We start from the raw sequence: 25,903 nt of genomic DNA, 5'->3' as shown, positions 1-25,903 counted from the left end.
ATCGCAATTGAATTCTGGGCAGCAAGGGTTTGAGGCTTTGATGACCAGACAAAATGTAGCCTCTTCCCTTTAAGTTTTTTTGCACACCAAAGTTGCAATCCTTTTTTAAGTGTTTTTTCTACAACAATGTACATTTGGTGTACTCTTTAATAACAATGTGCCATATTTTTTTATTTTTTGTGGAGTTGGAAAGTTAAAAGTTGGACAATATTAAGTGTTGTTTGAACATTTCTTTGCAAAACCTGAAGTTTACATCTTTTTTACATACCGTACATCCCTTGCACTAACTGAAGTTTATTTGTTACTTTGTTTTGTGAACATAAACTGTTTGGATATACATACAGTGTTTTATCCTGTTGATTTCACTCTGGGCTATGAATGAAAGGTGAAACATTTCATCGAGATAGACTTTGTTTGACGATACACAATTAATTATTTTCAAAAGTAAAAAACATGTCTTTCCTTTTTACATTTTACATGGGGGGTTGACTTTCATTGCATGGTGTACAGTACAGTGTAGCTATTCATTTTCCTCTGCCTGCCTTGGGCAGCCATGTGGGAGTTCCTGACATATGTGCGAAGCACCAATGCACATATTGTGCAAAAAACAGGCTTATGACCATCACGATAGTATCAACCCGGGTGTTCTGCAGATCGCTAAGTCGCCTCCACTTGCACTTCATCCTTCCGAAAGCTTGCTCAATGACTACCCTCCCACGGCTGATCTTGGAGTTCTGCTGGAGGTCTGCATCTGTGAGAGCTCCGTTGTCACACTTAGGAGTGATGACAAATGAGAAAGCCTGTCCAATGTATGCACTGTCTCCCAGTAAGCTGTACTCGCCCATCTTATCCTGCCATGTTGTGTAGAAGGTAGATGACCTTAACAATGTGGCATCATGAACACTGCCTGGTGGTCCAGCAAAAATGTCAATGAATCGTCCCTTCTCGTCTACAATCCCCTGAAGGAGGACGGAGTAGAATGACTTGTGGTTCATGTAGTCTCCTCCCCTAATGGCTGGCCTCTGCACCCTGATGTGGCAACTGTCGATCGCACCGATGACGCCGTCCAGGCCACAGATGCGATATAACGCGGCAGCAGACGCAGCTTTTTCACATGCATTTGGCCATGAGATGAAGGTTTGTCCCATTGTACAAATGGTGTTGAGCACTTCTAAGATGATCCTATGAGCTGATGACTGTGAAACAGAACATTTGTCAGATATCTCCTCAAAACTGTTATGGTTGGTCATGAACCACAGGAACATCAGCACCTTCTTTGTGACAGGAACTGGTGGTAGACCTTGAGTATGTTCCTTTCTTATGCCGTTCTCCTGCAACTTATTCAGGAGATGCTTAAACTGTGGCTTGGTAACTCTTAAATGACGTGCAAAACTGTAGTCATCCATGTTCAGCATGACCTCCCACTCTGTCCCAGCCTTCAGGATGATTTGCTTTCTTGACTGCAGGATCATGGATATAAGTATCCTAAGTGAGGAAAAAAAGTAGTTAAGCAAAGCTTATTTAACATCAATATACATATATAAAGTTGTATCTACTATCACTGTATACGTTGCTATATTTCGAAATTGATTAGCTCTGGCAAGAGAGTGAGTTGGGAATCTTTTAATCTTTTAAGGCAAGGCAAGGCAAGTTTATTTATATAGCACAATTCAAACACAAGGACACTCAAAGTGCTTTACAGGGGCAAGATTAAAATACATAAAACACATTAGAAGACATTTAAAAGCGAATGAAAAGAAGTAAAACATTTAAATAAAATAAAAAGTACAGGTTAAAATGGAAACAGAAAAGTCTTCAGACTCGATTTAAAAGAACTGAGGGTTGCAGCAGACCTCAAGTTTTCTGGGAGTTTGTTCCAGATATTTGGTGCATAAAAACTAAAAGCTGCTTTAAATAGTAGCCTATTCTTAAATCTCGTGCCTTATATGAAACATTCATTCGCTATACAAATCCCACGAAGCAGGCTATAATATTGCGTTTCTTCTGAGGAGTCCTTGCCTGGCCTTTAGTGTGGGCTACTGGTTAATATAAGAAATGACCCGCCTATAGCCTAAACAAAATGTAATAGCCTATCAAACAAACAGCCTACCTTCTGCGCCTACTATCCTCTTCCGCGATGTTTTTCAAGTAGACTGAATATTTGTTTTGTAGTTGTTGGTACTCTGCAAGAGCAAGAACAACAACAGCTTTCCTGCGGGGGTCCATCTTTTTCTCAATACTTCCCACATGTGTTACTTTTTTTTCTTCCCCACTTAATCTACTGGAACCGACTGGAACGCGGGCAACTGGGAGGTGACGTCACTCCCGAGTTACGACCTCTGATTTCTTCCGATTTATCTTTGGTCTGAACTGGGCTTAATAATAGAATAAGCCAGCCAACTTTCTCTGAAATGTTATTAAAGGTGCAGTGTGTAATATGACATCATCAAGAAAGTTCTACAAAGTTCTAGAATACAACGCTCCCTGGGTAATCCCACCCTTTTTGAATAATAACAGAAGCTACAGTGGCCTTCAAAGACAAGAACAATTCTAAATTTTAAACAATGCACCTGATGACATTCCAACTATGACACTTTCAAGATGGCGGCACCAGGCCTTGGTCCAAAATATGGACATATATGAGACCCTTTCTAAGGGAAAAAATAATAATTAAAAAAAAAAAATTCAGCTATTATGCACTAAATTAAATGTACTTATGGATATTATAATTACTTTCTATAAAATCTGCCAGGAAATAAAACCCAAAATTCTACAAACTGCAGGTTTATTAAATCCAAAGTTTGCAAACATTACCCATCATAAACTACCTGTCAAACCCTCTGTTTAGAGCATAGTTGTAATTTATTGCTTATGAATTCAACTTCATAGGAAGCCGGAGGCATTGACACCGACACAGACTCGTATCCCCTCCAATTTACACTACACGTTACATTGATATAATCTCCACACCTGAATCATGTATTACATTAACGCACATCTTTACAGACTGGTCATTTGCCCATGTTTGATAATTCTGCTCACTCCTGCAGTTAACAGCTCGTCCCCTTTTAAGACTAGATATTTTTTCATCATATCTTTTTTCACATTTGTTGTAAACTGTACTCATACTGTACTCTCCATAAGAACAAAGCAAAGTAACCTTACTTTGCAATAAATCTGACTGTGACTGAACATTTCCTTTCCAAAATAAAAGTTAGGAACAACTCTTGGCTTGATATTTATATTGTGGTTGGTGGCAAATAGGCAACACTGAATAGAAATAAATAATGGTGACCTGTTAACATATGTGTACATGACGTATGAAAACCTACCAAGGACCAAGGACGCCCCTGTAGCAGAAAATAAATCAAATTAATGACACACACGAACACATTGAATTATTAAATGTTGGTTTTATTTTTGATCTTTTTTTGTTGGTTTTGTTTTTTCTTCCAAAGTCGCTTGATAATCTTGACAAAATTGCAATATATTCCATACTTCTCCCAAACTTGACGGTGTGTCGGTTGCTATTCCAGATTTAGCTGTGGAGGGAAACGTTTGTGCGCTTTTCTGGACAAGGTGAAGTCCTAAAATGACGAAAGCAGCTTTGAACGTACAAATAAAAAGAAACACATGAAACGACTTTAGAGAGACTCCACACTGGCATCCTATGTCATAATGTTGCAGGGTCAGGGCCCGTGTCTCACTCTCTCTCTCTGCACAAGTCCTGGTCTGTCTGTCAGGCCTAACCAAAAAGATGAGTGACTGCAGAAAAAAGTTCAGGGGCTCAGTAGCAGAGGTGTGTGTATTTGTGCATCCGTGACGGGGAGGGGTTTGGGAGGTGCAGCACATAACATATACAAAGGACAGGCAAAGCACACAAAATGATTCCTTCCTGAGACATTGGCATGTGTGGTACAGTAATGATGGTCTAGGTGACGGGGGGTGTGTTATCGGTGAAGGCGTTTTGGCGTAAAGTGAGTTGTAGGGTGCGAGGTTGTTCTGGAATCCGGCAAAAAAAAAGTCACACATTCGTTTCTACCACAGTTTTGCCAGGGAGAGATTTGTGAGGACTTTAAGTTAATACACACATATCACATTTGGGACCTTGGCTTCCTATGACCACTGACAGAGCAGAGGATTCACTTCACTCCGGTCTTTTTTTTCCCATCCACTACAGATTATTGATCCATTCAGAGACTACTAAGAATCACTTGTGTTTTAATACAGTGTGTATGTACACCATTCTTCACATTTTTTAACTCCTTGAAAGCCAAGCCGCTGCGGGACACACTTGAACCTTGGCGGGGCCGCAAGCAGCATTTTAGCTCACCATTTTCAGAAACACCATCTCTTTCTGCTACATGGCCACAAAGCTATGCCCCGACTGGAGTGCTACTTTGTTATCTACTGGATGTAAAACACGTATTTTTTTTGAAGTGGAGAGGAAGAGGGGACAGGGGGGGGGGGATTGTTTGTGAAAGCCACATTCTGAACAGCCAGTGATTGTTTAAGGGTCTGTCCAGTATTTAGTAGGACACAAAACATGAAAGAAAGTCCTTCAGTAAAATGTGCTCAAAATGTATTTTCTTGCATCACAAACCTATAAACAAAACACATAAAAGGTATTCTTAAAAAAAAAAAAATCAGGTGAAGCCTAAAACTCTTCATAGTTTTAAAGAAATGAATACAGCTTATATACACAAACTCAAAGGCTACTTAAAATACACCTTAATAATGAATCTTCATTCATTTGATTTCTTGAAAAGACCTGTGACCATATCATACAACCATAGTTCATACAATCATATTTTTTTTCCCATTCTCTTGGAAGCAAAAGAAAAAAAAGGAAAACAAATCCAACCTGGAAGAGTAGGTGATATTTCATTACGACTTGTTTTCTGTGCACATTTGTTTGTGTGTGTGTGTGTGTGTGTGTGTGTGTGTGTGTGTGTGTGTGTGTGTGTGTGTGTGTGTGTGTGTGTGTGTGTGTGTGTTTGTTTGTCTGTGTGTAATTGTATGTGTAGACTGAAGAGGAATTTCAACATATTTTGCCTTTTTGTTAATTAGAATAATGAACAAATGTGATAAAACTGAAACGTTCTCTCTCAATACTCTCAATGGGTATGAAAAGATTCAAACAGTGAAGGAGTACAACAATGTCTAATCTCAGAAAAACATGTCCTCATTTCATCCTGCCATTCTGTCGTGGACATGTCAATCACAATAGCTCCTTAACTTTTTATATATATATTTATATATCTTTTGTACGAAATCTGTTTATTCTTTTTTAAGTTGGAAAAAGAGAAAAGACCCCCCCCAGAGTCTTTGAGGAGGAGGGGGGTGGGGGTCTTTTGACAAGTCCCAAACTCGCAGTCAGCCTCAGAGTACAACAGAAGAAAAAACCCACAAATTGTCTGGGTGTATGTCAAGTTGGTCTGTAAAAGCGTCCTTGTTCATGTATATATTCGTCACACAGTGCTCTGCCCCTCTCTCTCGGTTCCATTCCAAACTGGTCTCTCCCGGCTGCATCCCGATTTTTTTTTCCCCATCAGTCCTTGCGGGAGAAAAGGTGGGGGAAAAAGGGAATGGGAGTAGCAGTGGTGGAGAGGAGTGGAAGGAGGGATGAGGAGGAGGAGGGGTAGGAGGAGTCATCAGCAGTGTTTACGGTGTGGTCTCTCAGAGTCATCCTGTGTGTGTGTGTGTGTGTGTGTGTGTGTGTGTGTGTGTGTGTGTGTGTGTGTGTCCCCTCCCCACCTGAGCCTAACCTCCCCTCACATCAGGAGGTGGGGACTTGTGTCGTTAAGGAGAAGAGGAGGAGGAGGAGGTTGGCTTTGGCCGGTCAGTCTCCTGTGTTCAGCAGTCAGGGTCTTAGCCCCTCCCCTTCCTTTCTTCCTTCCTTTCCGCAGCCCCTCCTCTTTTTTAAGAACGGCGCAGGGAGGAGACAAGAGAGCAAAATTGTCAGGAAAAAATTTGAAAAGGTTGGCCCCCATTGGCTGATTCTACTAGGGCGATTGTGTGGCCGGACTGCTTTGGGCGGAGCTAGGGGACAGGCTGGGGCTGCAGCTGCCAGGGGGGGCACCACTGGGCCGGCTGCCCGTGGCCCCGCTCTCCAGCCCTTCTGAGTTCTCCAGCATCTCCTGGATGAGAGGCGGCATGTGGCCAGGGATCTCCATCTTAAGGGTGATTACTCGCTCAGCTCCTGCAGAGGGAGAGAGAGGGTTGGGAGAGAGGAATGGGAAAATGTGAGCTACTTTAGGCCACACAAAAACACACTCTTCATTACGATTTTCAATTGATGTAAACCTTAAGGAAAGTCATCAAAACGTAACATGTAGAAAAATAGATGCATCGTTTGCTATCCAAATGATCAACAATGCGTCAGCCAAAAGTGCACAGTCACTTAAAGGGGTATGTTGTCAAAATCTGTGAATATCTCCTCACAATCCACTACCTGTCTGTAATGTGTGTGGGATGGGAAAAAAATCCAGTGTTCATACACAGCCCAGGCTTTGTGAAAGGGCATCTAGCTAGCTACGGTGGCCACTTTGTTTACATAACCGCGGCTGTGTGTTAATAATGGATATTTTTTTCTTTTTAGTGCACACACACACACACACACACACACACACACACACACACACACACACACACCCTCCCCCCCCCCCCCCCCCCCCACACACACACACACACACACACACACACACACACACACACAATACGGACAGGTAGCGGATTGTGATGGGGATTCACTGATTTTGACAAAAAGTGAAAGTGAAAAAGCTTTCTATATAATCACTGACTCCACCTTAAATCAACCCAATGTCTTGTTAGCACAAATCTCATAGAAACTAGTGTGGAGCACGGACCTTTAGCACTGATGCTCCTCAGATCCGTGATCTTCATAAGCATCTTGGGGAACATGTGCGGTTTGTGGGGCCTCCTCCTCCTCACGTAGATCTTCAGCGCCTCCAGTAGGGGCTCCTGCAGCACATCCACCTTCTCTGGCTGCTCCAAGTCCTGACGATCTGTGGACATACACACAAACCGTGTTAATACTCTCCCACTGTCATAACCACAGTTAACCACTAGGTGGTGCTTAATGAAAGTAAGAGCATATAGCATAGCAACATAACTGCAGTTTCATCTATAGACAGGGGTGTCATGGCTTTAACCAACTGTTAAGATTGTGTACTTTTTTTTTCAGTTGGTAAAGAGAATGATTGTAAGGGTTGAGAAGACGTTCAAGTACCTCCACACAGCAAACAGATAGCACTGAGCAGCCCCGTCTCTGCATCATCCATCTCCAGAGGAAGGAGTTGGTTGGCGAAGGCAAACACCAGGTCGGTTAGGGGGCCGAAGCCGGCGTTGTGCATCTGGGTTCGGTTTAGCGTGAGTCCATCTGAGAAAGTCATGGTGTCTTGCTCCGGCGTGTAGCGCGTACAGATCCGGAGTATCTGTGGGGAACGGCAGAGACAGACATGGGTTGTTAAGGAATTTTTGATGTTGTTTTAAATGAAGCGCTGCGATTTAAAAAAATGCAGAGCCATTTTCTTCTTCTTCTTACAAGTATGTCCAGACAGGCGGCTTTGAGCAGGGTGATCTGGTCTGCGATGGTGAGCGTGGTGAAGCCGGGCAGCTGCTTGGCGAACTCCACCGTCTTTATGATGCACTTGGTGGAGAGCTCGCTGAACTTGTCCCACAGGTCCACGTCCAGGGATACACGTTGTTCCGAGCTGTTAGTCTAAAGATGGATGGTTGGATATTTTACCAGAAAAGATTTAATTACAAGTTCAGGTAACAACACAAGCTATCAATGATGAACTGTTAATAATGATACATGGACACGCAGACATGGTCAGTGGTACAGTGCTACTGACCGTAGTGTATTTGCCCAGCTGGCAGAGAGAGGGGAACGTTTCTTTATGTGCCTTGCGAACCCGGTCAATCATCTGCTCCGTCTCACTACTCAGCACGTAGCTCTCCGGGCACTCCTGCTTCTTCTCCTCCTTTTTCTTCTTGTTCCGGTCGTTCCTAACCGCTGTAGGGAGCAAAGCAAAGCAGGTAGAGAGGGGGTTAGTACTGTTTGTGTGATAAGAGATTTATTTAGGCTTGAGTGACAATACTTGAGCTCTTGACATGCAAACTTAAAGAGTGGTTTCATACTTTGGCTGCGTTCCAATCCGCATACTACTTCCCTGCTATTTAGTATGACAGATTTGAAGTATCTGTATCTAGTATGAAGATTTATGTTCTCCCAATACATAATGTCAAATGTAGCATGGATGCCCTACTCTGTGCAGCAGTAGTAACGTCACATTTTACTGGGCCTCCGAGTGAAAACAACCAGCAATGAGATGGATATAAGCAAGGGGCAAGGTCAAGGAGAGATGTTATTACGAAATATATCAGTAGAAGTATTTCCCAATTGTGGCATACTGCATGTAGACTAAATACGTTTATGGTAAGCTGTAGTATATTGTAGATTGGTAAAAAGAAAGAGTGCAGCAGAGATACACCCTGTGTTCCAAATGGGATATTGTCTTAGGAAAATCGCTGTTCAACCTGCCGTGAAAAGCACACATATGTGGCCATCATTCAGACTGCTTGAAATAGTAATAGCCACATACTAACATCAACACAGCCTATATGTCCAAGATTAGCACAACCACAAGGTAAACTGAGATAAAGATCAGAGGCAAAGCCATCAGCCGGGGTAGAATGCTCATGCAGCCAACACAGCATCACTTCTCTTATCCGCCATGAGATAAATGTTGTGAGACAGCTCCATCGAAGGAGGGCTATGGTAATGCAGGGAGGTGGAGAAGAGAAGAAAAAAAACACCTTGAAATAATCCAATGTGCTTTCCCCTCTGGGCGATCTGGCCGGGAATAGTGTGCTCAACCCCCAAATGACAAAAAACACTAGGCGGGGTGTTTAGCATCGGAATCCCATTACGGGGCTCAATCCATTTCTCCTAGCCCCCATCCAGACTGGGGGTGCAGTTTAAGCTGTGACTGAGGTTGTAATATGCGTTTGTGTTGAGGGTGGGGGGTGGAACGGGGGTGCCAGATGATAAATAGTGGTGTTGGATGGAGCTATCCATAAGGCTGACAAATTGCCACAGCTTTCATTAGGGGTCCCGGCTAATCTAATAACATAATATGACAAATATCCTGCCTCTAATGGTTTTAAAAGGGCTCGGCTGCAGCGCCCATGCCGGGAAAACTCTCTCTCTCTCTCTCTCTCTCTCTCTCTCTCTGTTATACAACACGCTCTATTTCCTCGTCCTCCTCTCATTTCGTTCTTACCCATGCGCACTATCTCCCTTTTTCCGAAATTGTATTTTTAGTGCTTTCAATCATTACACTTTCCTAAAACCCATCTCTATCACTTCTCGAATCTCCCTCGAGGGACCAAAATTTCCCCCACCCCACCCCCTCTACCGCTGACCTGAGATCAGATTTTCCCTGTCATAATCCTAACCTTGACCATTGAGGGTGAGAGTGCCGGGGCTGATGGGAGATCAGTGTCTGTGACAGAGAGGCATGGCTCGGGGCCAGGGAGGGATGAACTCCTGGGCGCTGCTGCTCATCCATCAGCCCCGAGACAGGCCTCCCTGCCTGGGAGAACATGAAGCCAAAGGAGGAGGGAGGGGGCTGGAAGTCGTCTAATGCTGCACTATGTTATTGCTAAGCACCTCTCACAACACAACACCAAAATGAAGATGCCCCAGCTGTGCCTACGACAGAGCATGGGGACACATTTTTTTTGCCTGGGTTTTATTGGCTGTCATGTGCAAAGGGAAGTAGTGCAGTCACTAAAACACGTGGATTTTGCAGTAGGAAACAGTGCAGTGCAGGGGGTGACAAGTGACGCATAGAAGAAAAAAAAACATATTATATTGTAAGTTATGATGGGACAAATTTTAAAAACTAGGTCATAAAAAACAGAAAAGGAAAACAGTCAAATGCTTCCCACATTAATTTACTGTAATTTACGACTTAGTTAGTGAAGGGATGCCCTACATAAAACTGTAGTAAGCTGCTGTACATACTTGGGGCAGAGCTGTTTGTGGTGCTGACTGGGGATCTGTGTCCTGACGCCAACGGGGGGAGGGGTCGGGGGGCTGCAACACAGTCGATCACCAATTAATTCCAAAATAAAAAGTGGGGCATCCCTTGCGCCCAGACATTAACCGCACTGACAAATTGGCAGCACAATCATAAGCCGCACAACACAATTTAATGAAGTCATTAAAGAACTATTAGGCACGACTGGCGATCTGTCATGGCGAATTGCCACATGCAATAACTTGGGGGAGGAAGGGGGAGGTGGGGGTAACCTAAGGGGGGGAGGGAAAATGAAAGATATACTGCATTGCACTTTTTTTGTTTTGTTTGCGTGTGCGTGTGGACACGAAATGTGCATCTTTCAAAATGCATTATGGGAACATGAATGCTAATGGGAGGAACTTGCATCCTGGATTGTTTGTGGTTACGTGTTCATTGCATCAAAATGATTTACAAGACCCCGGTTTGTAACATGTACGTGATACTGTGACAGCACACACGTGCACCAACACACACACACGTGCGCACACACACACACACACACACACACACACACACACACACACACACACACACACACACACACACACACACACACACACACACACACACACACACACACACACACGGCCATCACTCAACCATTTGTTCTCATAGTGGATTTCAGCTGCACTGCGCAGTTAATAGACAATTTCTGTTGGTGCCTCGGTGTGCATCTGTGTGTATGTTGTGTGTGTGTTTCTGTCTGTGTACAAGACAGAGAGAGGTGGGCAGACAGGGATAATTTGTGCGCGGAAAATTAAAGCACTGGCAGCTCGTCCATCACACAGATTAAATTCAATGGAAAGATAAAAATGTCAATGTTCCCCCCTGCTCCTTCTGCTTGCAGCGCAGAGCCACCATCGACAGTGATGAAACTTTCTCCCTCTCTCCCCATCCTCCAGGCTCTCTCGTCCCTCCTCCTCCCTCCCCCCCTTCTGCTCTCTCAACTCCCAAGATTTTTTCATTCTCACTCACACAGGGTTCAATACTCTTTCCTGTAGCCGCCTTCATCTTTCCCCCACTATCCTGGCCCTTCCCTGGCTGATTTTTATCCTCCCCTTGCGCTGTTCTCCATCATTCCTTGCTTCATCTCATTTTACTTTTATTGCTTTTTTCTACCGGGCGAGGAACATGTGAGGGATAGCTTTGTGAGCAAGACACAAAAACCAGTGGGTGATAAAAGGTATGAGGACGGGCGGCTGGTCTGAACTCACCGACATCAATTTGGTTCTAACCATTGTGCAACTGAACCACATGATCAGCAATACTATTCAAAACTCTTTGCATGTGGCATCATATATATAGGCTACACTACATAGGCTGCTTGAATATCCATTGTTTTCAAACATGTTGAGCTGTGTACCCTATATACACATACAACTAAGGAACATATCCTAGTTTTTATTTAAGAAGAAAATGTGTTTCTAATTTGTGACCCCGTTAAAAGTTACATCATCATGAACCCTCATGTTGGAACCCAGTGTACTAGGCTAAGGGCAACATGTGCATACATTACTAAATACATCACATTTTTCTAGCTTTAGTAATCTAAATATGATTGTAACCTTTCTTTTTTTTTAACTTCCAGGAAGTATAGTAGTATAGTATTTGTCTGTTGTCCTTTTACCTCTTGGTTTTCTTTAAGGCATACACTGTCAGGTTGATATTAATGTGGCACTCGGCTTACAGGCGATTTTCTTGTAACCCTCCACTTGCTCCCAACAACCCACAACCCCCCTCCCCTCCTCCTTCCTACGCCGTCTTGCTTGGCATTGCCACCTGGCAGCAGGCCTGGCGCTGTCGTCTGGAGCTGTCTGCCGGCAAGACACAAGGTCACCCAGACGTTCCCCGGGCGCTAGCGGGGGGTCCACCCTCTGTCTGTGTGTGTGTGTGAGTGTGTGTGTGACGGAGAGTGTATGGTGTTTAAGTAGAGCTGTCCGACTGTATTTCTGTTTAAGTGTTTTTTATTCATACAGGTTTTGTATGTCACTTTACATTTGCATAATTTGAATGTGTGCCACCTGACATTGTGCAGGAGTGTCCATTTTTTAATGTGTGCATGCGTGTTCTTGGGGTTCCTGTGTGTGCGAGAGGGCGGAGAGACTCCCTGCTGGCCCCAGATGGTCAGCCTCTCCCCTTCCTCTACCGGACCCACTTTCACTAGCCAAAGTCACTGCTGAGGACACAAGATGAGGCAATCTGCGAGCTCTGCACAAAAATGACCGCAACCATAAAAGGGCATACTAATATAACCTACTACCAACCTACTACAAGGTTAGTTTAAAACGAGTTGAGCATAGGTGGATCATTAAGGGCTACCTGATGCTAACATGTCAGCGTCCATTCCATTCAGATCTTCCAAATACAAGCCATTGCATTGTATCTGCAGTACTACTTATTCACCACTAGATGGCTCCCCAACTCCAGTCTATTCCCCTGCTGTGTGTGTGTGTGTGTGTATAAAAGAGCTTGCTGCTGTGATCCTTCTAACCATGATTAATGGCCCCATTCAAAAGGTAAGGAGCTCAGAGGATAACTTCTTTTACTGTAAGCCACAGTGCAGTGGCATGGGGAGCGCTCCCTGCACCCGCTGTAACCAGGAAGATGAGGTAAAGAGAGCAGGGAAGACAGGAGGCAGGGAGGGATGGATGGAGGAGCAAAGGAGGGAGGGACGCCGTCTGCATGCACGTTAAAACAGGTGTGCTACTGTGAGAGGGGGAAGAGGTGCGTGCTACATTTTCCGTCTGCATATGCCTATTCTTAAAGGGATAGTTCAGTATTATTGAAGTGGGGTTGTATGAGGTACTTATGCATAGTTAGTCTGTCACCTTATTGAGATAGCGATACGGGCTAGTCACTATAAAGAGGTTTGGGGAAACGCCGCTGTAGCAGAAGTCAGGCTTGTACTGTTGCAGGCAGGGCCAGCAGAAAAACGCTTTAGTGTGCTGCAGGACAGCCGTTTATTTTTGCACTTTCTTTTTAAGTGTTGTTCGGCCATGTATTACTACGCCAACTCTCATCCTATTACTGAGTATTCAACAGAATTCCTACACACATATTTAAGGAATGTGTCAAATCTGAGAAAATTAGTATGTGTGTCTACGTCTGAGTGTATAACAGTGTGTCCTGTGATCGGGCTAATGTATTTAAAAAAATAAAAATAAATTGCAGGCCCCTGAGTTCTCTGTGGTCACACCTCTTCCAATTACTTTATCAAATCTGACTGCCTGTGTGTGTGTGTGTGTGTGTGTGTGTGTGTGTGTGTGTGTGTGTGTGTGTGTGTGTGTGTGTGTGTGTTCACACAGCCCCCGGGGTGCAATGATGGGAGCAGACGCCTGCTCTTTCACTCTCGGCAGGTGAGAACATATTCATCACAGAGGCCTGCCAAGCTTGGCGACACCCTGACTGTTAATGCCTGTGTGTGCATCACGGCTGCCCTTTTGTCTCTCTTCTACAGTGGATATATTCTCTCCAAACTGAAACAAAAAAAAATCAACTGAAAAGCCATTCATCTTTTGATAAAAATAACAAACTGACAGGATGGGGTGCGGTCGTACGATTAATAGTCAGTTAAGCGCAACATCCAGACACTTGAATGGCTGCCAAAAGCTGATGTGTGTGTATCAATAGTGAACACTTGTGCAATGTTTGCTAACGGAACAAATGTCAACAAATGCTGCGGCTTAAGACTTCCTGCAGCGGCAACAATCAAGCTAACCCCTTTCTGGGATCAAACGGGCCAATGGTGAGATATACCCCTAAGAGCACAGACGGGACTGGAGCAGGGCATTTTGGGTAAACATTTTGAATTTTTACTTACACTCCTTGGACATCCCGACCTCCAGGCACTTCTGCAGCCGGCAGTACTGGCAGCGGTTGCGGGTGACTTTGTTGATGATGCAGTTCTTCTCCCGGTGACACGTGTACACCATGTTCTTCTGGATGCTTCTCCGAAAGAAGCCCTGTGTGAGAGGTGAGGAGAGAAGACAGGAAAATCAGTAAAGGAAGTGTCCCCTAACTCATTGTGTGTGTGTGTGGTTACTTATCAACTCCACTGTTACTGCTTTGGTTGCCCCTCTGCAAACTCTCTCCTCATACAGTTCTCAAAAAAAAACTCGTTAATTACTTGAAAAAAAAAAAAAAATCATAAAGAGGCTTTGCAGAATGGCCTTACACTGCTAAAGTTAAAAGGCAATGAACTACCAAACGGTTAAGTCCCTCAAAGGGCTAATTCCGTGACAGAGACTAATAGAATGTCACCACCTCATGAGTTCACTCACCTCTCCTTGGCAATCAGCCACTGGAGAAAACAACACAAACATTTTAGGTCCTGAGACTTTAGGGGGCAAAAGTCACAGGGTTACTGGTTGCCATATAACAGTGGCCTAGTTTGGACTGCCAGAAATAAGCAATTCTAGATCCAGGCCAAGCAGAGCGTATTATTAGCGAGGAAGAGAGAGAGCGAGAGAGACAGAGGGAGAACAGAGAGAGTTGTGCAAGAAGATGGGAGAAAAAAATGGAATTCCTTGTTTTCCTGCATTTCCCTTCTCAATCTAACGAGATCAAAGACAATGAGAGAATACATTTAAGCATTCCGTTCATGTGTATACGAGGTAGAGGTAAAATTATAATGAGCTCGTCTTTGATCACTGAGATGAAATGGGAGATCTTTGGGGAGAGACCGTGTTTTGATTGCACCAGAGTGAGACATACAAACAGTCAGAGCAGCACAGAATATTTCCCTGATAGACACATCCCCCCCACACTAACTCCGTAATGATTTAGATTATCTCCCTGTGAATTTTAAAGAGCAGCTCTAACCGCCACAAATAAGTTCAGAATACTGGGTAATTAACAGGTATAAAAAATGTATGTTTAAGTTGCTAGCTAAATTCAAGAGGCCTTCTAATTGTTGTGTGTGTGTGTGTTACGCTCATCAATCACAAACCAGTAGAGAAGCACGATGCTTGCAACTTTAATGTATCATCCGCCTTAATACCATATAACCCCAATGAAATCAAAGTTAACCTCTGTGACCTTGTTGCTAAAAAAAAAATCCCATTGCATGTTAAAAGGATAAAAAAGAAAGAGGTTAATGCAAATCAGCCACAACTGAGTATCAGCAAAGCAGAGGGACAAATGTAATACAGGTCAATGTCAATATTGATGTGACGCAGTGGGACATGGGTTATGGTTTTGGGTTGGGTGGGGCTAGATAGGGAGAAAGGGAGGTGGTGGGCCTGTGTGTGGTGTAGTGTGGTGTGGGGTAGGGTAGGCTAGCTGCATGGGAGCCCCATCCCATGCCGAGGGGATTAGCTCAGCTAGCCGACAGATGGCCGGTGGACCTAAGCCCGCAATTTGTCCTTCCCGGATCACCAGCCTCTCTTCTCACATCTACCTCCAGTCCACCACCAACCAAAACCAACACAACAGAGCTGCTCTGATTCAGGCTTCTAATGAACAACTAAGAGGGAACAGGGAACAGGGAAGTGGGAAACAGGTTGCAGACATGCATCTGTTTGTAAAAAGGTAGCGGTGCAGGCCAACAGTGCCCAATTCGCATGATTTGCTATGACTTAGCTTGTGGCTGATAGAAGAAGATTTCAATTCCCAAAGGGGTCACCTTATGTAACCTTTGTCCTGATTACATCAACATGTGCTTGTTGGGGCGCTCGTGGTGAGGTGGTTAGAGCATCCCCACTAGAGGCTCAGGCCTCGCAGCAGACCCGGGTTCGAATCCAACACGGGTCAGTTCTCTGCATGTCCTCCCCTCTTTGCCCCATTTTAACTCTGTCTCTCCAAATCTGTCTATTAAAGTTATAAATGCCAAAAAATTATAAAAATAAAAAAAGTGATTGTCAACCCGTAAAGACATATTTAGCGACTCTTTTAAAAAGTATTTTCACACACTATCTTCCAGCGACAGCATATATAGCGACAAACTGCTCTGAGAAGACATGCTGAACGGGACAAACACAACAGAGTAGAGAGAACAAGGCTTATAGTTTTTGCTGTTAATACTATAGCTGCAGATGCTGAGGGGATAAACTGCAGACTTTCTTTGTGTGTGCGTGCGTGCGTGCGTGTGTCATGTGCTCTTTGATCTGACGTTGACCTGACCCTGACCCTAGTGTCACCAAGGGGGATTGACCCTGCTCCCACCCTAGTTGCACGGTTGACTCAGGTGGCCTTCTCTTTCTCTCAAAGCATCTTCTCCCTGATTGGCTGTTGCTACCGGCTCGTGGGCCAGTCGATTGTCCCACTCACCCCCCACCTCCCCACTCTACTCCACTTCTTTTAGGAGTCATTGCTTCCTGTGGCCCTTAAGCCTCTTTTTGTATCACCGCTTAATCCGCCCGGCGACAAGAGCCCTCAGCGGGGCCTGTCAGCCGCCCTGCAGTGTTCAGAGGAGATGAGAGCCGCGAGAAGAGGGGCTAGGCAGAGAGAGGGAGGGGGGGGGGTGAAAAAGAGCGAGCTAGCAGTAACGCCACATACATGATTGCATGTGTCATGTGCCCTTGAGTTCTTTGGGGCTGTGTACGTGGTGAGCCCGGTGCGTTTATGAGCTTGTCATAGCGTTGGACTTTGCATGTGTTTGAGAAAAATGCTTTATTAAGAGGGAAGCAGGGGTGGGGGTGTGAGGGGTGCTCTGGGTTGGCAAGTTCACAGGGAAGCACAAGAATCCTCTCTTACGTGACTTTCACACTGTGCCCAGATTAAGAGTGCGTTCCCAGCCTCCCACTGCGATCCCTTGCATGTGTGTATCCACGTGTGTGTGTGTGCCCGTTCTGTCTTTTTACGCAACAGCCCCCACACATTAGCAAAGACGGATGCTTGGTAAGAGGGCCATTTTGAGAACACAGCCAAAAAAAATGGGGATTTTTGGAAAAAATTATGTCGCTTCCCTCTTCTCATTGCAGCGGCTAGCGTGGAAAAAAGGGAGATCTCCTGCTGCGCGCTGCCATGCCTCCAAGTCAAAAACATAAACATGAGGGGGCGGGCATGAATATTTAATGTTTAAGTGTTAATATCTGGAGGGGGAGAGAAGAAGACGTGTGGTGCCGGTGAGTATGTGCGGGTGGTAAGAACTTTTGAAATGAGCCTTTCTCCAAGTAGCTAGAGCTCAACATCCCCCTCCTGTTTCCTCTGTTTCGCTGCAGCCCCCAGGATATGCCTTTGTAGTTTTGGCGTGCCGCAGCAGTCACCCTGGACTTACCCCAGTCTCTGATGATACAACCATATATATACGTTCACATGCCTGTAGTGTTGAATTATTGAGTATGCTACGCCAAGCCATCTCCTCTGAAGTCAAGACATATACCAGGGAAAGGCAGCCCTGAATTTATTTTTTAAATTAGCACACTGTGGCTGTTGATTGGGCAGACAAACGGGGCTCTTGAATGGGGCGACTGGACGCTGACACTAGCTGGGTTGAACTGTTTTTTAATTTTTTGAATTTTCTTTTTAAGTCAACATTCCTAATGATTACAAAAAAACTTTCATAACCAGCTGAATTGTTGTGTTTATGGGACATTGTGGCATCGGTAGAAGCGGAGAAATGTGGGGCAAGACATCAGTGGAGGGTTTTAACCCATTGATGACTATGGCAATCTAGGATGCATGTCCTTAATGCCTGAGGGTTTTCTGAAAAAATAGTACGAATTGTCAAGTCTACCAAAACCTTAATATCTAAGCCTGTGTAGCACATAGAAACATGACATAAAATACATTTAAAAGTTAAGGTTCACAGGTTTTATTTAAACATGCTCCCTTAGCGCTTACACGCCAACAAATTTTTCTAAAAATCGTCAAAATTAGATGGGGGAGAAAAAAAATAATAAATAATATAAAATATTTAGTGTGATTTTCGTCAGTAGCCTATAGTGGACCTTGATTCTGCGCAACAAACGCCACTAACTGTTCTGTAATACACTATTGCTGACACAGCCGGCTTATTTTTTTTTATTATTTTGTTTTATTTTTAATTTTTTTGATTGATGTGATTTTCGGCAAACCACACAACTTTTGGGTGGTCACGTGGTCTTAAAAAATCAACAAAACCCACCTCATGTGTATTTGAACCAATGACAGTGCATTCTATGCTGCGCATGCCATGAAAATTAGATAAAGTAACAATGCTGCACGATGCAGCATCAGGCAGGAGAGGCAATGTGGCATCACGCAGCAGCCGTCATCAATGGGTTAAAACAACTTCTCAGTGTATATTAGTCTACTTCTCGACCTTTGACCTAATACACTTAACCACTGTAGTGCACACACAGCGTTTCAATGCTAAATACAGATATAACAGTTTTCTATTCTATTTTCTATTTAGAAATGCCGTCAACCCCTTCCTCAGTATAAAAGCTAACAGCTTCTTCCTATGTGGTGAATCGATAGAACTGATGATTCTTTCAGTATAATAAAGACACACAGAGGGTGTTTACAACTGATGGTAAAACTTGAAAGTGAAGTTGTTGTTTGTGTATGTTGTAAAATGATTTGCACTGCACAATATCTTTTGGCTTGTGAATTAAGACATCACGTTCAGTATATCCCCCCCTGTATTGTAGCCTTATTACATTGTCAGCTCTGACTCTTTCTAAACCATCAAAGAACAACAAACCGCGCCGTCGCTAAGGAGAAACAACTAATTACTCAAGTTTACAGCACGTCTATTGTTTCCCTGCCTCTTGTGTTTTTTTCACGCTCATACAGCATGTTTACCTTCCATCAGCAAGTGTCAGGCTGTTTTGCGTATAATACAGTACATTTGAAAGGCCTCCCTTGTCTATGATAAACCTTGGAGATAAAGACAAATGAAAATCCATTTCTTGTAACTTGAGAGTTCTAACAAACTAAAAAAAACGCAGATAAAAGATGTGAACAAACTCGTCGCATACTTTCTATTCCAGATGGCAAACACACACACACACACACACACACACACACACACACACACACACACACACACACACACACACACACACACACACACACACACACACACACACACACACACACACACACACACACACACACACACACACACACACACACACACACACACACACACACACACACACACACACACAGGGAGCTGTGATTTAACCTTATTGTTTTACTTACTACCCTGGTCAACCATGCGCTATTAAACACAGGGCAGCAACGTTAAGTGGAAACAAAACGTTAAATGGCTACAAATTTGCCGCACAAGCTTTTGGGATCAAAGGTGATGCTTTTCAATACATGTCAAACACCTCACAGACAAAGGCACGCACACACGGACGGACAAAAACGGGCGCGGGGGTAAAGTCAAGATACAGCAGTTAGCAGCTAGCCGGGTAGCTGTCTAGTGTAGCCTACCAATCAGTTGGAAAGAGTGAACATATTGGTTTTAAGTATGTCATATAAATATATTGAGTTTTATACTATGACTAGATTAAATTTGAGAGACATATTATATGATCAAGTTTTATAAAACAGGTTGATATGATTTACTCACACCCAAGCATGTTTACATACACAACTTGGCAAGACTAAAAACAAGACATAAGATAAGGAAAAAAATCCATTTGCAGATTATAGCTCAAGCTTCCACGGGCCCCATGCAGCAGCAGCAGTCAGTGGCAGTTTGGTTGGCCCTATAAAACAGCACAGGGGTCAGCCTTTACTTGCTTTGTTAACTTTTTATAAGTCGGATTCGTGGAGCAGGTTGAGTTTCATGGAGCACTCAAGAGCAGGGGTCTGTGTTAAAGGGTTAAGTGTTTGTATGTATATATGTCTGCCTGTTCCAGACTCCTACTAGCTTTTCCTGTGCTCTCCTCCCGCTGCATTCTTCAGTCAACCCACTCCAACCCCCTACCTACCCCCAACCCCCAACCCCCTGTGCTCTGATGCACTGACCGTCTTTCTTTTTTTGGTGTCAGTGAGTTCAGTTCGGGCCCCCTGTCCCCCTAATCTGCTGCCCCTCCAACCATCCCTACTTCACAGTCGGCTCTCTCTCTCTCTCTCTCCCACCGGCTCACTCCCCTGCAGTATCTCCCCATCTTTTCATCATTTGTGTCTGCATTTCTACATTCCCCCTGCCCTGCCCTTCCTTACACGCTCATATATAAATATGTTTTTTTTGTTTTTCTCAGCTACTGCCCTTTTCAGTATAGCTATTTTTGTCAGTCTGCCCTACCCCCTTCCCTCTACACACATATTGGCTGCACAGTCAATAAGTCAAAGGGTCTAGCGAGGCACCTGTCACCAACAGCACCCGCCTGCCTGCCTTCACCCAAACCACTCCCTACCTGCTATTGCTCAACAGAGGGCCGTTGTCATGAATAAACTTTGCAGGGTGGATGTACATACCGAAGACTATACAACCTTCGGAAAAATACTATTTGGTAAAATTGAGAATGCATGATCGCCAAGGAAAAAGAGAGAGAAAAAAAACACACACAAAAATCAAGGGCCGTTTCCAAACTGTTGACACTGTGGGAGATATAAGGGTTGCACCTGGATGTTACATTACATTAGATTCCACAGATTCGTTCCTCCTCCTTATCTGTATATGGTCCTCTGAGCTTACACAACTCTGGCTGAGTGCAAGATAAAGAAAGTCTGTGTGTGCACATACTTACAGGAGAACAACATGTATGCATGTATCCTATGTAACTATCAACTGATAACACAGCAGATGGAGATTAGGCAGCCTCTTCAGCACCTGTGCATAATGGCTGTATGGATAACAGTTCGCCGACGCGGGGAGCGTCAGCAAAAAGCTGATAGGAGCAGCAAAAAACACTTGATAGATGGTAAAGTTTCACGTACTGTATATGATAAGAGGCAGCAGCAATCGTATAAGTTATCTTGTTTTGCAACGTGCAGCTGATATAGGTTGCAGTTATTTAAGTGTCGACGAGAGGCAATCGCGACTTTGTCCACGTTGTACTGATGATTAGGCCTTACAGTTAAATAAAGCAACCGATAATGTCTATGAATGATTCCCAGGGGGGAAAAAGTCAGCAAGCGAATTCCAGCATCAAACACTGAAAAACCCCAAAAGGACGCGAAATACTGAAAAAAGAAATGGGATGCTGTATAATCTTTTTGTTCCCTAGCACAAATCGCACGCAGGTAACAAAGATTGACGGACATCTTGCTTGCTCGGCAGATTGAGATGAAGAGGCCGGGGGAGAGTCTCACCTTGCAGCCTTCACAGGCGCTGACACCATAGTGGTACCCTGAGGACTTGTCCTGGCACACAAAGCAGGGCTTGTAGACGCGGGGCGGCGGGGGAGGCGAGGGCGGGCTTGGCACTATCTCCTCCGAGCTGGTACTCTGGGTCTCTATCGCTGTGGAGGGGACAGAGAGAGAGAGAGAGAGAGAGAGAGAGAGAGAGAGAGAGAGAGAGAGAGAGAGAGACAGACAGAGAGGGGTTAGTGAACTCTATCACATGGATAGCGCTGACAGACACACAGCATTAATCTATATAACACAAAATCCAGCGTGTGGGCACTCAAACAGATCTTTAAAATAAACCTGGGCTGACAACAATACAAAACACCAGAAGAAGGAGGGGGGGCAGGGGGGGGGGAGAGAGAGACTTAACTCATGTTCTAACAATGTGTTTGAAAAAAGGCAAAACTGCAATTTGATTTGTGGCATTTTTTTTTGCGAACAGCCACAGGAAACACTTCGGGAAATATCTTCAAAGAGCAAACACATTTTCTAACACACACAAACAGACACACACGGCTGTACACACACACCCACACACACACACACACACACAGTTACACGCAAGCGCACACACATACGCAGGCACACACACAAATCATCAAAGCGACCATAAAACCAGCCTCTGCATAGGATTCTTATTTAGTGGTGAAATTATAGCTATAGTGTTTATGTGTTTGTGTGTGTGTGTGTGTTTGTGTTACAGCCAGAATCTGCTTTGCTAGCAGGATTCAAAGACAGGTTTTCTCCTCTGATACAAGGCCTAGAGAGATGTGCTTTTATTGCTTTTCTATGTTCTTAAACGGTGCTGTCTTCTCAAGTAAGAATGTTTGAACACATCGGAAGATATAGTAGCACACATTGTACCCTTCAAGATATGGCAACAAATACAGCAGACAAGGATAAGCATTATTCTCTCTGCCTCCGACCATCTAGTACAGGTCTATGTAAACACACCTAACCTCATTTCCTTTTATTCATTACTGGGGACGGTAAACAGAAAGAGGCTGCACACCCTCTGTGAGCGCTTGTATGACAAAACCAAACACCCTGCGAGCACTTTGTAGGCCCTTGTGTTTTTGTGTGTGCTCGTACACGGTAAACAAAGTGTCCCGGCATTGTAAGGGGATGCTAACCTGCTGTTGCCTTCATGTAATATGTATTGGACTTTGACCTCAATATCCTGCGCGTTACAAAACACGGCCCTTTAATCAAATACAAAAAGCCACACGTTCGCAGCAGAAGCCCTGCACCCTGTGGCCCTATGGCTGACTGAATAATAGAATTATTCCTGTTTGCATATGGTGCCATTTTGAACAAGTGTGATGATGTGTGCTATACTTTATAAGCACTGACGCTAATGAGGTGCTTGACTCTTTTATTGTTTTTTTTTTCTTATTTTTTCTTTTAATTTAGTAAACATTTGTGATCCAGATCGTTCTTGTAACTTCAGTATCCAATAGGTTTGCTTATGTGCAGCCCCCTGTTTATCAGTTCAGCAGAAGAGTGATTGGGTCAGCTCATGAACTGCCTCTCAACTCAGTGCTTCAGTCAAAATAAGCCATCTATATTTAACAGAGTCGGCTGGTCCAGCGTGCCTGTAATACAGCTGAGGAAGGCGTTCCATGTGACAGCGCCCTAAACACTACGCTCGCTACTGACATAACACACAAGTCTCATCCCAACTGCACACTGACTGGGCAATATGAAAGTTCATTTTCTCTTCCCACGCGTGTACATATCGTATTCTTTTACAGTATGCGTGTGCGGGTCTCAGCTTTGCCAATCTCTGTGCGTGTGCGGCAGATGGCGAGTGCGCAAGATTACGAATTAAACCAACTTGATGCCCAGATATATGTTCAAGGAATACTGAAAAAAAAAGTTAAACAACAACAAATAGAAAGACACAAGCGCCGTACAACACAATCTAGCTGTACTTCCAAAGCCTGCATGTTATCGCAGACATGATGTGGGTTTCAGATGGCTGGGACAGTTAAGCGTTAACAGCAATAAAGATCACGTTGCAACACCTAGGCTAACAGTGACACCCAATCAGGCTTGGACTTTATTAAGACATTTGTTTTTATGGAGGCCCAGATGTCACATGTCACTTTAACACACCAGCGACACGTTTTCAAAGCTCTATCTGTCAAAAGGGTCCATATTAAAGGGTTGAAATTGAAAGAGAGACAGAACATATTTTCGAATTTTTCTGAAAGACAGTGAAACAAGCAATGTGTGACAGCATTCTTGACTGAGTAAGATACACTTATTATTTACTTTTGAAGTTTTTTTTTTATGGTTTGGTTTATCGAACAGAGACTCCTTTGTGAAGACTTGGGACATTTTTATTTGCAATAGCGGGGGGGAGAGACTTCAGATGACGAAGGGAGGGAGGAAAGCAGCAGGCACGCATAAAAAACGCAAAGACGTAGGAGAACTATGGTTTTGAGCAATAAACAAAGAGAAAAAATACAAAACAGATGAAGTGATAAAAACGGTACACACGCGCACGCACACACACACACACACACACACACACACACACACACACACACACACACACACACACACACACACACACACACACACACACACACAGAGGGAGTTAAAGCACTTTATTCATGTTTCCCCTCTCTCCAGCATATGGATTTATCACACACAAATGCACACATATAAACACACGCACACCTGTCAGGATTTAACTTAAAGCCTTGGGGAAAAAATGCTAATTCAAAAAAAAATCTTAACTTGTGTGAAGCAAAAGTATAAATTACAGGACAAGAGTGGTACTTTTGAGACAATGTGTACAGAATTTATAACCCCCATAATTAAGATTTACTACTATTTCCTTGCAAAAAGAGTTGTGAAGCCACTTTTATTTTATGTGGCTAAGGAGGAAAAGGGAGTAAAAATGATTTGAATCACAAACTGAGCTGGGAGGGTGAGTAAGAGAAGGGGGTGGCAGATTGTGGGCACGGGGGAAGAGTGCCTCTGGTTGCCATTTTTATTGGTGTCATAAGGGGACATCTTTGCCTGTTACCCCTGGGCCATGCATTAATTGCACTGACTGCACACATGTCAAACAAATGCAACCTAAATAGAGCAGCAGCCCTTATGTAACATGGCATATTTTCTAATTAGCAACCAAAAAACATTCATAGTTTCCTGCGCTCTCTTGCTTCTCTTTCTTGATGCGGTCTGATTACAGCCCCGGCATTATTAGTGTGACCACTGAGCTATTCATCCATGTTAAAGCTGCTATCATTAGGACTGCATAGACAAACAGATGTGCCACACACCCACCCACCCAAAAATGGCATCCATGCCTACATTTACACAGGCTAAGGGGGCTTCCTGAACGAGCCATTTGAAAGAGCGTCATCGGTTGGACACACACACACACATAATAAAACACGCACACACACACACAGAATGCACATTCTTAATGAGAGCACCCATGGAAATCTGGGACACAAGGACAAGAGTCTGTGAGGGGGCTGGCGACTGTAATTAAATACAATGGCTGGCTTCTGGAGTGCTATCAAGCCGAGGCATGGAGCAAAACAATGGAAGGCCTGTGGATAGAGGAGGCAAGAGAGAGGCTGAGCGGAGAGGACAGAGCTACTTAGCCCTTCAGCAGCCCTCACCCGGGCATTATTCAACACACCAGCACCGCATCCAAGCTCTGATCAACACCAACCCCAAAAAATCACACAAGCCTGCCTATTGTTGCTATCCATCCACGAAAAAACTTGTACGCACAAACACTGGAAGAACTGACTCACACTCGCCCGGAGAGCTTTCTCCCATCGATATCCTTGCGACATTGCTAACGCTGGAAATGTGTTGCGTCTGGCAAAGTTTTCCAGCCCCTCCGGAGCCCTGCATAAGTCACCAAGGTAACTAATATTTGCAGCTAGAATATCATTTTCTCGAGTCAAAAGAGGGCAAGCATGAATAGACAGCAACACCCTGCTTTGTTTAGGGAGACAAGGCACAAGGAACACGCAAGCCCTTAAAACTAAGGTTTAAATGTAAAACAGTAAGGAGGCTGCCGATAAGGAGTCCATTGTACTTTGGCGAGGAGGTGAAACACGAACCACACGGACCGCGCAGTCACCGCAATTGTTCTTAAGCAGACACAGGGCTAGGAGGGAGGCTACAGGCTGGCATGTTGTCAGACCAGTCTCAGGGAGCGGGGAAGGAGCAGTGCAGGATGTCAGGTGTAACCAGCCAAGCACAAACTCCACACACCACAAACACTTTTAAGTCCATTTAAAAAAGGGGGTTGTGCTGACCACATTCTAGCCATTTAAAGTAATGTGCACAAAATAATTAGGCTTAACAATGTGGGAGTGCGATATGAATAATCAACATACTTTATTTGGTAAGAAAACAATTATGAATTTCCAATTTGTCAAAGTCTCGACATTTAAACTACAGTACTTATATATCTCCTTTGATATCCATGCAGACACAAATTAAAAACACTCTTCGTCAGTGTGTCTAGTGTGTCTAGATATCTTAACAGCTTGATGTAGCATGGCGCTCCCAAA

The 25,903-nt window shown here is 44.0% G+C and overlaps 2 protein-coding genes across 3 annotated transcripts in view; both read right to left on the bottom strand.

Moving 5' to 3' along the window:
• Positions 1-524: 524 nt before the first annotated feature.
• Positions 525-1,415, bottom strand: LOC307266505 (uncharacterized protein; the record flags this gene model as incomplete). The annotated part of the gene is made up of 1 exon (XM_080048543.1): positions 525-1,415. One exon carries the CDS (start codon positions 1,413-1,415, stop codon positions 525-527), a length of 891 nt encoding a protein of 296 aa, XP_079904669.1.
• Positions 1,416-3,415: 2,000 nt separating this feature from the next.
• The window catches only part of raraa (retinoic acid receptor, alpha a), a 145,471-nt gene continuing 122,983 nt past the window's right edge, over positions 3,416-25,903 (bottom strand). For both annotated transcript variants that reach the window (XM_080049624.1, XM_080049623.1), the window contains 7 exons: positions 21,312-21,460; positions 13,936-14,077; positions 7,881-8,041; positions 7,568-7,744; positions 7,253-7,457; positions 6,870-7,028; positions 3,416-6,202 (listed from right to left, as the gene is read on the bottom strand). In XM_080049624.1, the coding sequence (XP_079905750.1) occupies positions 6,006-6,202; positions 6,870-7,028; positions 7,253-7,457; positions 7,568-7,744; positions 7,881-8,041; positions 13,936-14,077; positions 21,312-21,460 (1,190 nt within the window). In that variant the 3' untranslated portion in view covers positions 3,416-6,005. The remainder of the gene's footprint in view (positions 6,203-6,869; positions 7,029-7,252; positions 7,458-7,567; positions 7,745-7,880; positions 8,042-13,935; positions 14,078-21,311; positions 21,461-25,903) is intronic.

The sequence above is a fragment of the Ammodytes marinus genome (genome assembly GCF_949987685.1).
Source record: "Ammodytes marinus genome assembly, chromosome: 20".
In the NCBI taxonomy this organism is placed as follows: Eukaryota; Metazoa; Chordata; class Actinopteri; order Uranoscopiformes; family Ammodytidae; genus Ammodytes; species Ammodytes marinus.
This window is presented reverse-complemented; position numbering and strand designations above follow the sequence as displayed.